Source organism: Bubalus kerabau, chromosome 12 (assembly GCF_029407905.1).
Source record: "Bubalus kerabau isolate K-KA32 ecotype Philippines breed swamp buffalo chromosome 12, PCC_UOA_SB_1v2, whole genome shotgun sequence".
NCBI classification, from domain to species: Eukaryota; Metazoa; Chordata; class Mammalia; order Artiodactyla; family Bovidae; genus Bubalus; species Bubalus kerabau.
Genome location: NC_073635.1, coordinates 12,486,816 through 12,500,697, shown reverse-complemented (window position 1 = coordinate 12,500,697; position 13,882 = coordinate 12,486,816). Strand labels below are relative to the sequence as shown.

At 45.0% G+C, this 13,882-nt stretch overlaps 1 protein-coding gene across 1 annotated transcript in view; it reads left to right on the top strand.

The window, feature by feature from the left end:
- Positions 1-13,882, top strand: part of VWA8 (von Willebrand factor A domain containing 8) — a 375,174-nt gene that overhangs the window by 316,956 nt on the left and 44,336 nt on the right. Inside the window, exons 38-39 of the mRNA XM_055541970.1 lie at positions 1,228-1,336; positions 5,306-5,462. Of these exons, the coding sequence (XP_055397945.1) occupies positions 1,228-1,336; positions 5,306-5,462 (266 nt within the window). The remainder of the gene's footprint in view (positions 1-1,227; positions 1,337-5,305; positions 5,463-13,882) is intronic.

Here is a 13,882-nt window from a genome sequence, read left to right as displayed (position 1 = left end):
GAAATTATGTTGAATTCATTCTTGATAGCCATTTTATTTGCAAAGGCCTTAAATTACCTACCTACCTTTGTTTATCCTAACATCCAGAATGAAAAGTCCACTCACTAAGAAGGCACGGATCAGCTCTCAAGACTGACCTGGCGTCATGCTCCAGGTCCATTTCCAAGCTCCCCTGCTCCACTGTGAGCAATTCGAGGGCAGTGACCAACCCTCCATGGCTTTTGTAGGCCTCAGGGTACTTCAGATGATACCTTGCCAATACATTTCCCATTAAGGCTTGTTTGAACAAACAAACAGTTGATCTGGTCTGCCTGGAAAATCACTGTATTTGGGAGCAGGCTCATAGGGTACATGGATGTGACTGCTTCAAATGCTTTTTATTGTGGAGTAATATCTACTGAGCTGACTGCTAGGATGGAACTCCTGTGTGGTTATCAGTACTTACGGTGAATCTGTGCTGAATTAAATTAGGGACCAATGAATGAGACACAGGCTCTCAAAGAGAAAGGCTAAAGTGCCGCTTGTTCTGTTTGATCTGCAGGAACAGTAAGTCCAGTTTTAAAATAGAGATGAACTAGGAGAGCTATAAATACCATAATAAAATGAGAGCAGGCCCAGAAAATAAGCAATTTTTAATCTCTGTGCACATAACATATATCAGTGAAGCACACAAAGGTATATTTTCTGGGTTTCCTTTTTCATATATTTTGTATAAAATAGCCTTTTTCTGAGGAATGGAATTTCTTTGAAAATTAAATAGGTGAATGTTTATCTGCCATGACTCAGCTGGACCAGGTGGACTATAGTCCACTAGGCTCCTCTGTCCATGGAATTCTCCAGACAAGAATATTGGAGTGAATTGCCATTCCCTTCTCCAGGAGATCGTCCCAACTCAGGGATTGAACCCTTGTCTCTTGCATCTCTTGCATTGACTGTCGGGTTCTTTACCACTAGCGCCACCTGGGAAGCCCCATGATCCAGTCTAACTCCTTTTTTTTTTGTAAAGAACATTTTTTATAATTAAATTGTTTCCTTCCCAGCCCAGTGAATGTAAAATCTGGTGAAATTTTGCCAGACACGAACAGCATCTATCATGAGCATCTATCAACAGCATCTATCAGGTTATGAGCTACCTTAAAGACTTAGGGAGAAACAGTCCTTCTTTCTGTCCTGCAGGTCCTGGCCTTGGTCACAGAGAGTGATAATGTCTAATTTCTTCATTTTTAGATAACAATCGAAAGAGAGAGCGGTGAAGACGTGAGCTCCCCCAAACACGGGAAGGAGGACCCAGACAACATGCCACATGTGGGTGGTAACACTTGGGCTGGCGGCACAGGTTGGTAGCACGGGCGCTTTCCCGGGTCAGGCTTCCAGAGACTTCGTGAGCCCATGTGGACAGCCCACCAGCCCCAAGAAGGCTCAGGAATCAGTTTGCCTTCTCCTCCAACCCCATTAGTCAGCTGGAGTGTGCTTCTGCCCTCTGACACAACGTGATTTTAAGACATGGAAAAGCCCTGGCATTTGGAGCCCTGCAGACTCAGCAGACAGTCAGAGGTAGCAACCCCCTGACCTCAGACTGTTCTGGTCCTCATTCATCAAAGGGGCCTACTATGAACTGCCTCCCAAGATTGTGGTGAGGATTCAGTAAGATTATGACTGCAAAGCGCTGAGCTCAAGACCTGGCATGAAAAACGCATTCATTAAAAGTGTTAATCCCCTCTTTTAAATTCCCTGTCCCTGGGACCATGCCAGAAATCAACAGTAAATTCTTTCTGGACCAGCTGACTTTGAAAAGACATGGTCCTTATCTTCCACATCTCAGAAGAGAGTACGTGGAGGCTGCGGGGTTCTGTGATAAGAGAGATGGCTGTGGTCTGAGCCGATGGCTGGGGTTTGTCCCTTCCTCTTGGCTGCCTGTCGAGAGCATTGTTCCCAGCCAGGACCACGGCCTTCCTCTTTCCTCTGCGGCAGCTGGAGCGACACAGCTGTGGGGCCGCAGGAATAGGGCCAGACTGTGCGCACCGTCTGATCTTATCGCGGCCGTGAGCCATGCCAGCACGAGCTCCATGCTCCGTCTTCACTGGGGACAGTCTGTGCTCCTTGGCCTTGACAGCCTCGGGAGGAAATGGGCTACTGTGCAGGGACAATGTGGTGTCCAGCAGGCCCGTGGGCCCCTCGCTGGCTCTGTTTATGCATCAGGCATCAGCTTGAAAGGAAGGATATTTTTAGAAATGGCCTTTGATCTGGAAGTCAGTGTCAAGCCAGCAGGATTTAATCCCTGTGGAATGCACTGTGGGATGCGCTGGCCAGATGCAGGCTTCCCAGCCATGGGCTACTTACTCTGGAGTGGAGGTGCTCGCTTGTTATTCAGCTCGCGTCTACCAGCTCGTATATCTTATAGTCCGGGTTGATGACCCTGCTTTTACTTCCCAGCCAGGTTGTCAATCTATCAAGGCTCTTTAGCTACAAATTCTTTTTCTCTTTGTCCCTCTCTGCCTCAGAATTCTCTGCACTGAAGGTAATCATTTGATTACATGAGTCATTTGATTCCTTTTTCATCATCAAAACCCCTCCGCTGTCTTTCTCCCCCTTATCTTCACAGATTTAGGATATCCAGGGTTAGTTTCAATATTATACCTTGAGATCTAGACTCTCTGGCAGGCCTTTTCATTTTGGCACTAGTGGTGAAGAACCTGCCTGCCTGTGTAGGAGATGCAAGAGACATGGGTTCAATCTCTGGGTTGGGAAGATTCCCTGGAGAAGGGTGTGCCAACCCCCTCCAGTATTCTTACCTGGAAAATTCCATAGACAGAGGAGCCTGCCAAGCTATAGTCCATGGCGTCACAAAGAGTCGGACACAGCTGAACTCACACTCAAGAGTCACGAGTCCTGAAGGCTTCCTGGAAGTGCAGGTTGTGAAGAATTCCACCCTGACATCTTCTCCACCCCCATCTGACTTTGCCAAGGGACTGATTGTCACTCACACCAGCCTCTAGACGGTTATAGGTCATCCCCTCCTTTCACCAGAAACGATCTCATCTCAGCACCTGGGAAGTTTTAAGTTCTCATTTATGACCTACCCATAACTAAGGAGCACGTCCAGTAGAAAGGGAGTCAGGTCTCAGGACAGCATTTCCACCCCTGAATCTCATGACCATAGTCCTTTCCGCCCATTGACCATCCATAAGCGACAATCAGGAGTCACACACATCCAAGGTGGAATTTTCCACCAGCAATTTCTAAATAAAAAAGAAATAAGATGTGCTGGAATCAAAGGATAAAAATACTATAATTAATGGGCTGTTCTCATGGTATTTCCCAAAAGGAAATGACCTACCTGGACTTTGATAAGGGAAGCAGAGCATGCTGAGTTCTTGCTTTTAACTTATTACACCAATTAAGGCTTCAAGGGAGAAAAGGAGAATGTAGCATAATTTATCCAAAGCCTAAACACTTTCAAAATTTCCACTTTATGAAACTTAGAAATGAGCTCACTCTATGCGACTGGAAGTTGTCTACATAATGATAGTGAGAGAAGTCTCTTATAGGGCTCTAATTTCGTGCCAGTTACCTTGCTGAGTGCGACTGAGACACAGAGAGGTTAGGGAACTTCCCTCAAAGACGCGTGACTAGTACGTTGGAACCAGGATTCAAACTCAGGCAGTCTGACTCACCTACACAATACTGTACTATATCATGCTAGTGTTCGTATTAATACTATCAGTATACTATACTAATCAATACTTGACTATAATGTACAAGCTTATGCTACCCCTACAATATTGGGATCTCTTCTAAGTTCCCAAGTTGTGTGTAAAGGAACAAAAGAAACTAATTGCTAATATTTTAATCATTATAAATCTGGGGTAATAAACTGGTAACCTAGGACCCAAATCTAGGCAATAAATGTGTTTTGGCGGTCCATGTCGTGTTTTAAGATGATTTGAATTTGAATGTATTTAGACAAGGCAAGTCCTCTCTAGTTAGCCAAGTTCTCACCACTTCTTATAATATTACCTACCTAGTCTTCTAGGCATTTAATTTATACCTACAACATACAGTATTACATAATACACATTTACAAGCATTACAAGGGTTAGTTGCTCAGTCATGACCAACTCTTTGTGACCCCATGGACTGTAGCCCACCAGGCTCCTCTGTCCAAGGGATTCTCCAGGCAAGAATACTGGAGTGGATTGCCATTTCCTTCTCCAACAAGCATGTAAACTTGGGTTTATATTTTAAAACTGTCCTGAAACTGGCAGTATTTATCTGTTGCATGTTATTCTAAGCTAAAAGTCAAAGTATAACTGACTTCTCATCTTGGCTCAGCTACTGATATGAGTTCACATGTCTGTCACTTAACCTCTCTGCACTTTATTTTTACCACTTGCAAACCAGAAGAAGCAATATCCATACCCTGACCATCTTTCTTTGATTTTAATGAAAAATCAGATTACTGTGAAGAAAGAGTGTTGTTCATTTAATTAACATATATATACAACGTATTTGGGACTTACTCAGTGGCTCAGGGGTAGAGAATCTACCTGCAAGGCGGGAGCCACAAGTTCAGCCTGGGTTGGGAAGATCTCCTGGAGGAGAGGGCATGGTAACCCACTCCAGTATTCTTGCCTGAAGAATCCCCATGGACAGAGGAGCCTGTCGCAAAGAGTTGGATATGACTGAAGCAACTGCACACACACACACAAGTATTTATGGTGTTTAAGCCATTCTTACAGGCACGGAGCTACAAAGATATATAAAATATAATCCCATTCATCCTACAGATGGTAAAAAAAAGAAACAATTTAAGGCATAACAAGCAGGTAAGAATGTTGATCCCTGTGTGGTTGTCATCAAGTGAGGTGGCCATGGATTTTGGACTGAGCCTTGACATATGGGTTGGAATTAGTTGGATGGAGAAGAAGAACATCCTAAACTAGGGGACATCTTGTGTTTCCAGCAGAAAGTCATCTGAATAATTATTAGTTTTCCCACTGGCTCAGCGATAAAGAATGTGCCTGCAATGCAGGAGCCGTGGGAGACACGGTGTTGTTCCCTGGGCAGGGAAGATCCCCTGGAGAAGGGCATGGCAACCCACTCCAATATTCTTGCCTGGGAAATCCCATGGATAGAGGAGGCTGGCAAACTACAATCCATAGTGTCTCAAAGAGTCGGACACGACTTAAGGGACTTAGCACAGCACGCAGGTATAATTAATATACTTCATGGGCTTGCCTTAAAGCCCTGCTGTTTTGTGGTCTAGATCAGACTAATCACCTGGACTTCCATGGTTTCCTCCCAGGTGGAAGAGACACTGCAGGCCTGGGCGGCAAGGGAGGTCCTTACCGGCTGGATGCAGGCCACACGGTCTACCAGGTCTCTCAGGCCGAGAAAGACGCTGTTCCCGAGGAGGTGAAGAGAGCTGCGAGAGAGATGGGCCAGAGAGCGTTTCAACAGAGGTGGGTGGTCCCCACTGCGTCCGGAGAGGGGAAACGTCACGGCAAACCCTGGGCAGAACCAGGGTTCTGTGATTCTCCACTTCATGCAGCCACTTAGACCACAGACTGCAGCCCGTAGCCACCTCACCCCCCATTGGAGACAGCTGAGTGAATGTAATCCCTGGCTCTTTCTGCTCAGGCCCTTTTAAATGTATTAATTGCATATAATGGTATAGAGGAAGGACTGAGCACATTAGAAGGTAAAACCAGGGACTTCCCTGGGCAGTCCAGTGCTCAGGGCTTCAGCTTCCAATGCAGGGAGTGCAGGTTGATCCCTGGTTAGGGAGCTAAGATCCCACATGCCTCAAGGCCAAAAAGCCAAAGCATAGAAAACAAGCAATATTGTCACAAATTCAGTGAAAACTTTAAACAACAGTTCACATCAAAAAAATAAATAAAAAAATCTTTTAACAAAGTAAAACCAAAGGTATTTCCCTCTGGAAAAAACTAAAGTCAGATCATTCCATCCACATCTATTCCCAGGCCACAAAGCAAATTGAGATAACATTCCATGATGGTCCCTTCCTGCCCCTCAGGAATCTTGTAGATTTATGTGGAGACAGGACTAGCGTACACACACACACACACACACACACACACTCCCACACACATGCTTTCACACACACCCTGGTTAAGTGCTGAAGTCACGTGATACAGAGGCTGTGCCCTCCAGCGATACAGAGAAGGGGAAAGTCACTGGGCTGATGTGAGGTGAGGCCTGAACACAGCCAGTATTTGGACCTTCCAGGAAGGGAAAGCTAAGTGAGCAAGCCAGGATGAGCAGAGTGACTGTGGCGGAGAGAGCCAGCCATATCCAGAAAGAGGGTACCAGCTGGGGCCGGTGGGGAGTGGGGTTTACTGTTAGTGGGTGGAGGCCTTGAGATCCAGGCCCATGAGCCTGTAGCTTTCATTCTGGAATCATGTGGGGCCACTCTGATTGGAATCATCTAGAACATGAGAAGAAACCTCATGACCCTTTCCCTGGACATCCACCTGGGTTCTTCAGCTCAAAGTGACAAGTACCTAAGAACCAGGAAGATCTCCTTTGGGATTGAGGGTGAGAGTCATGGTCTGGGAGGCAGATTTACGCTTTGGGGCTCCACGGAAGGAGCTGGGCACAGTTCAGATAAAGCATGCTCTCCAGCGTCCACGAGTTCCGAAATTCCTCCCACGCAGGACATCTGGTATTACATTATGTGCTGGGCTTAAACATCCTGCAAGTAAACAGTCCAGAACAATGGGGACAAAAACTCAGGTCCCTGCGGACACACCCTCAGGAAAGCCTGCGAGGCTTCGGGCCCTCGTGTACTCAGCAGGCAGGTACGACAAGTGGCACCCCCAGCCCTTCTGCCGGCTTCCCTGGAGACCTCCAACAGTTGATTTCTCCTCGCCGTGCGTCAGTCTGTTCTTCTGGTGATAGGTGGCTCCCTTCCCCCTTCCTCTCAGAGAGGTTGCAAGGACAAATGATGTTAGGAATGGAAACAGTTTAAACTGCTCAAAAAGAGGTGGGAGCAATCCAATAATGCAAGATCTTATTAGAATTAAGACACAGTTTTAATTTTACATTTCACGTAAACAATAAATATTTACTTGCGAAAGGAACCGAATAATTAGATACACATCATCTTCTCCTTCCCAACCAATGAGTTCCTGTTGTTCCCACAATGAAAACCTCACCAGCCCTGTCTCAGTTTTTGTGTAAGTGGGCAAGTGAATAGAGCAATTCACACAGAAGGACTTATAAGTCGTGGTGGTGGTTTGGTCGCTAAGTCGTGTCTGACTCTTGCAATGCCATGAACTGTAGCCTGCCAGTCTCCTCTGTCCTTGGAATTCTCTAGGCAAGAATACTGGAATGGGTTACAATTTACTTCTCCAATTGTAAGTCATTCTTGGGTGCAAGTGTAGAACCCCTTCTCTAATTCCCATGATAGACAGTGAGGAATCTGATTCTGTTAAGTACAATTGCCCCACAGGATAAAGAAATTAGGGAGCATCTGTGATAATAAGGCAACTAAATTTAGTGGATATAAGGGAGGAGAGAGAAAAAGTGGAGAAGGGACTGAGAAAACCGTGAAAGCATTACTCACTTCGTCGTGTCTGACTCTTTGCAACCCCTTGGACTGTAACCCGCCAGTCTTCTCTGTCCATGGGATTTTCCAGGCAAGAATACTGGAGTGGGTTGCTATTCCCTTCTCCAGGGGATCTTCCCGACCCAGGGATCGAACCCAGGTCCCCAGCATCGCAGGCAGCTTCTTTACCATCTGAGACAGCATACACCTCTACTAAATACTGCAGAGAAGAATCCAAATCCAAGTGAAAGAGTACCAGAAGGTACTTCAAATACAGAGGAGCTGGACAAGGGGATGAGAAAGGAGAGGATGAAATAAAAGCACGTGGAGACCCTGAAAAAGACAGAAAACACAGAAAAATGTTGCTTTCTACTTTTGTGTAGTAATAGTCCCATTTGATGAGTATTCAGTTTAGTACTACTAAAGTCTGGCATCCAGTCCCATCACTTCATGGCAAATATGTAGGGGAAAAGTGGGAACAATGACAGATTTTAATTTCTTGGGCTCCAAAATCACTGCAGATGGTGACTGCAGCCATGAAATTAAAGGACACTTGTTCCTTGGAAGAAAAGCTATGACAAACCTAGATAGCATATTAAAAAGCAGAGGCATTACTTTGCTGACAAATGTCCATATTGTCAAAGCTGTGATTTTTCCAGTAGTCATATATGGATGTGAGAGTTGGACCATAAAGAAGACTGAGCATCAAAGAACTGATGATTTCCAATTGTGGTGTTGAAGACTCTTGAGAGTCCCTTGGACAGCAAGGAGATCAAACCAGTCCATCCTAAAGGCAATCGGTCCTGAATAATCACTGGAAGGACTGATGCTGAAGCTGAAGCTCCAATGCTTTGGCCACCTGATGCAAAGAACTAACTCACTGGAAAAGACCCTGCTGCTGGGAAAGATTGAAGGCAGGAGAAGAAGCGGGCAGCAGAGGATGAGATGTTTAGATATCATCACCCCGACTCAATGGACAAGTATCTGAGCAAACTCCAGGAGATAGTGAAGTACAGAGGAGCCTGGCATGATGCAGTCCATGAGGTCGCAAAGAGTCAGACATGACTTAACTACTGAACAACAACAGCAGAGTTTTTCTTAAACTTCTTATTATGAAACTTTTCAAACATAAACAAAAATAGAAACATGTAATGAATCCGTGGATCTGTTCTCTCAACTTCAAGGAGAAAATCTGACTCCCTTCCTAGTTCCCAACCCTGAGTTTTTTGTTTTTAGCTAATTCAAGATTTTCTATCTTTTTTATCATAAATAGTTCAGAGTTTATCTCTGAATACTTTATTTAAAAAAATAAAAATACACAATACTATTCAGTTCAGTCACTCAGTCTTGCCCGACTCTTTGCAACCCCATGGACTGTAGCACGCCAGGCTTCCCTGTCCATCACCAACTCCCAGAGTTTGCTCAACTCATGTCCATCAAGTCAACAATGCCATCCAACCATCTCATCCTCTGTTGTCCCCTTCTCCTCCTCCCTTCAACCTTTCCCAGCATCAGGGTTTTTCAAATGAGTCAGTTCTTCCCATCAGGTGGCCAAAGTATTGAAGCTTCAGCTTCAGCATCAGTCCTTCCAATGAATATTCAGGACTGATTTCCTTTAGGATGGACTGGTTGGATCCCCTTGCAGTCCAAGGGACTCTCAAGAGTCTTCTCCAATACCACAGTTCAAAAGCATCAATTCTTCGGCGCTTAGCTTGACTACTGGAAAAACCATAGCTTTGACTAGATGGACCTTTGTCGGTAAAGAAAAGAATCATTCTTCACTATCATCCAATAGTTAGTTTCAAAGCTATTTTGCAGGTCTACGTAAGTGCCGAATGAAGTCAAGGCCCTGTACGTATGCTTTTATAGCAGCCGATACCTTCTATCCATAGTTCTTATCACTATTTCCCATTGGTATGAATAGTTGATTTCTCCTCCACTGACTTCAAGTTCCTTGAGGGCAGGGTGTTTTTGCCCTCTACCACTTAGCAATAAAACAATAGCAAAACATCCCCAGTAGCTACACAAAGAACCTAGTGCATAGCAAGCACATACATGTTTGTGAATGAATAATACACATGTGCAAATGAGTAATGCTATCACCCTTTCGTACTTAATTCAAATACTGGCTGAAACCAGACTGACGGCCAGCCTGACCCATCAGCCTAGGGGTCCACCATATTGCCCTGAAGAGCCTAATTCTGCTGATGGGTTTTGACATCATCAGCAGAGCATTTAGTTAGCATTCATTTGTATCTGGATTTTGGCTAGATACTGGCTCTTGTCATGAACTGATTAACTCAGGAAGAATAACAGAAGTAGACAAGCATAAGACACGTACGAAGCAGGACAGACATTAAACCAACAAAACAGGAATGAAATAGATGGCAAGGTGCTTTTATATGCTTGGAAAAGCCTCTCAGGTGGGCGCCAATTGTGGAAATTGTACCCATGACCATGTGCAAGACTAATCAGCCCTACCCAGTAGACCTTAGCTTATGTTTGTTTTCCTCATAAACGATCCAAAATTACAGTATTTAAATCTGACCTATATGAAAAAGTAAAATGAGACCTAAAATTCCCAGACTCTTACGTAACAATAAATATACCCTTTAAGAATACGCTGTGCCAGCAAAGCGCAGTCAGTCCGCGTAGATTACTAGGATGTGAAGCAGCTGTGCCCTGCAGTTTTGATTAGGGTTAAAGCAGCAGAGAGACACGTTTTCAGCCAGCTCTGTGGGCTGGAGAGTGTTAGCGCTGGGGGTCTTGTCTGATGCAGAGGCCAGCATGTTCTGTTTTCTTTCCCCACTCCCTGCTTCGGCCTTCATCTTTGAGAATGTTATCAGCTTTGAACACCTTGTAGGTGATCTTCGTGAAAGCTAACACAGCTTGGAATATGATTTCCAGATTTCTTCCTAATTAGAACAGCATGTGGTGTGTTTTGGGAGCAACACACTCATGCCAGAGGTATCATTGTAACTAGAGTTAATTCAGATCTCTCTACAAAAGCCAGTCTGCCTGGGATGGCTTACTAACTGCCTGGTTCCTTCCTTGATATGTGTGTGTGCACATGTGTGTGTGTGTGTGTGTGTGTGTCCTGCTAAGGACAAGCTTTATGCCGACTTTTTTCCCCTAACCTCTCTTCTTTGAGTGAGAGTGTACTGGCCTCCTAGGTAGGAAGGATGTTGGTAAAATATCTTGCAGTGGTCATCATGCCCAGCATCTGTCAGGCTTGACACTTGAGACGGATCTTCATCGATGAAAGCTTAAAGAGAGGTTTAAGAGATTGCCAAAACTACACATAAGAGGTCAAATCCTGCACACATATTCCTTTCTGTCCTTCAGAACAGAGAGGAAATTCGATTTATAGGGCACCTTCGTGTGTCACCTAAGGAAATAACCATTCAGATGTTATTTACCTTTCGGGTATTTAGTGTTTGATAGCCAGTGTTTTCAAAGTGCTACTTGGCAGCATTTCTTGCATGCCACTGGGTACCAGGGCTTGTGCTGGTGCTGGAGATGCTGAGAAAAAATAAGGCACATTCCTTTCCCCAGAGGATTACAAGAGAAAATATCAGAGCACCTCACATGTAGTAAAGTTCATTAAATTTCATTAAATATTTGGCTCAAGTACACACACCCATATGTGTACATGCATTTTTTGTATACTGGATCTCAATGTAAAGATCATTTTCTGCTGTGGAAAAAATGTTTGAAAAACACTCTGATAGAGCAAAATATACATGTATTAAAAGCAACAAAATGTATAGGTTCCATAGCAGATATCTATGGAAGATACGTGAAAGAGACTGATCATGGAGGGACCAAGCAAGACTTCATAGGACGTGATCTTGACACTTGAGGTGGCATTAGCTAACCAGCCAGGCGGTAGGGCAGGAACTGCCTGTCTGCCCTCATGGTGGTCTAAGCCCAACATGGTGTGATTCTAATAAGACTCCAGCACTCTGCCCTCTGACGGATGGAATCTTCCCAGAGCACAGCCTGATGGGAGGAATAGAGACCATTCATCCTCAGTGAGAGCGTTAGGGGGTTCATCTCCAGCCAAGGGAAGTAAGAATACACTCCAGATAAGAGTTTCAGCTCAACACCGAGGAGCCATACCTCCAACGTTGCATGCATGCACACACTTGTACACACATATATACACACACACAGTAGCAATAGCTTAGAAAACCGTGCTGTGGTCAGGCTTTTGATATACATTCATCTTTCCCTGTTCTAGTATTAGTACCCTTTACATTTATAGACGTTTGTAGAAATATGTCATCGAGTGTCATAAGAGTGTTAGCCTCTTATGAATACAACACTGCAAAACCTGCTATTCTGACTCGTTTAAGATACTGTAGGGCTTTTCTGATGGCTCAGCTGGTACAGAACCCACCTGTAATACAGGGGACACAGGAGATGAGGGTTCAGTCCCTGGATCGGGAAGATCCCCTGGAGGAGGGCGTGGCAGCCCACTCAAGTATTCTTGCCTGGAGAATCCCATGGACAGAGGAGCCTGGGGGCTACAGTCTACGGGTCGCAAAGAGTCAGACACGAGTGAGCACGCAGCATGAGCACGTTTTAAACAGTGGAGTCTTATTTGTATTTCAGTGATTTATCTCAGTTTGTTTTGAGCATCTGTTATGCTAGGCATCGTGCTGACCACCATGCAGATAAAGGTGAGAAAAAATAAGAGACAGTTGGGGAGACGGGAAGCAGACTCTAGCACAGGTAGCAACCACTGTATGAAGTGATATTAGAGCCCAGACCACAGACCAGAGATCAGAGCAGGCTTCCTGGAAGAGGTGACCTCTGATTTGAAGAGTTCATGGGAGTCAGCAGGTAAAGAAGGGTGGGAGAGAAACCAGGTAGAGCCTCAGAGGCAAGGCGCTGGGTGTGTTTAGGAAACTGCAAGTGTAGAGGCAGGGCTGCAGCTGAAGCAAATAATGAAAAAATCATAAAAAGGAGCACCAGAATTTCAGCACCACAATAGTATTAGAACACAATTATTAAAAGTACACAATCAGCCATTTCAGAAAACTGCTGTTTTACGAAGCAACCTTTTTATTGACAATCTCTGGGCAGGAGCTGTTACCTTGGTCAACCATATCTATGTCCTCGGTCTTAAAAAGCATCCCATGGGATCTCTCTAGGACCCTGCCACAGGAACGTAGCATCTGCCAACACCATGGGCACACGTCTGGGATGCAGTAGTGGTGTGCTACACAGCCGATGCACACCGGCTCTTTCCAATTCAGGGGCCCTGCCTGTTGATAGCTTAAAATCAGTAACCACAAACGTCAACAAACCACAAATCAGGGCTGCTTTTCCCCGTCAGGGCAACTTGTTAACCATTTTCCAGCGCATCACTACACACACATTCCTCTCTCTTGAAACATTAGCTGGAGACATCACTTCTTGCCTTTCCTTTATTTCTTTTTACTTGAACTAGCTGGTTTTCTGTATTCTTTAATTGTTATATTTAATTAATGAATTTTTTATTGAACTATGATTGCTTTACAATGTTGTGTTAGCTTCTCGGTTCAGTTCAGTTCAGTTGCTCAGTCGTGTCTGACTCTTTGCAACCCCGTGGACTGTAGCACGCCAGGCCTCCTGTCCATCATCAACTCCCGGAGCTTGCTCAAACTCATGTCCATCGAACCATCTCATCCTCTGTCATCCCCTTCTCCTCCTGCCTTCAATCTCTCCCAGCATCAGGATCTTTTCCAATGAGTCAGCTCTTCACATCAGGTGGCCAAAGTATTGGAGTTTTAGCTTCAACATCAGTCCCTCCAATGAACATTCAGGACTGATTTCCTCTAGGATGGACTGGTTGGATCTCCTTGCAGTCCAAGGGACTTGCAAGTCTTCTCCAACACCACAGTCCAAAAGCATCAATTCTTCGGCGCTCAGCCTTCTTTATGGTCCAGCTCTCACATCCATGTTAGCTTCTACTGCGCAGCAAACTCAGTCAGCCACACATATACATGTATCCCCTCCCTTTTGGATTTCCCTCCTACTCAGGACACCACAGTGCATTAAGTAGAGCTCTCTGTGGTGTACAGTATGTTCCTGTCGGTTGTCTATTTTATATATTCCCTGGTAGCTCAGTTGGTAAAGAATCTATCTGCAATACAGGAGACCCTGGTTCCATTCCTGGGTCAGGAAGATCCGCTGGAGAAGGGATAGGCTACCCACTCCAGTATTCCTGGGCTTCCCTTGGGGCTCAGCTGGTAAAGAATCTGTCTGCAATGTGGGAGACCTGGGTTTGATCCCTGGGTTGGGAAGATCCCCTGGAGAAGGGAA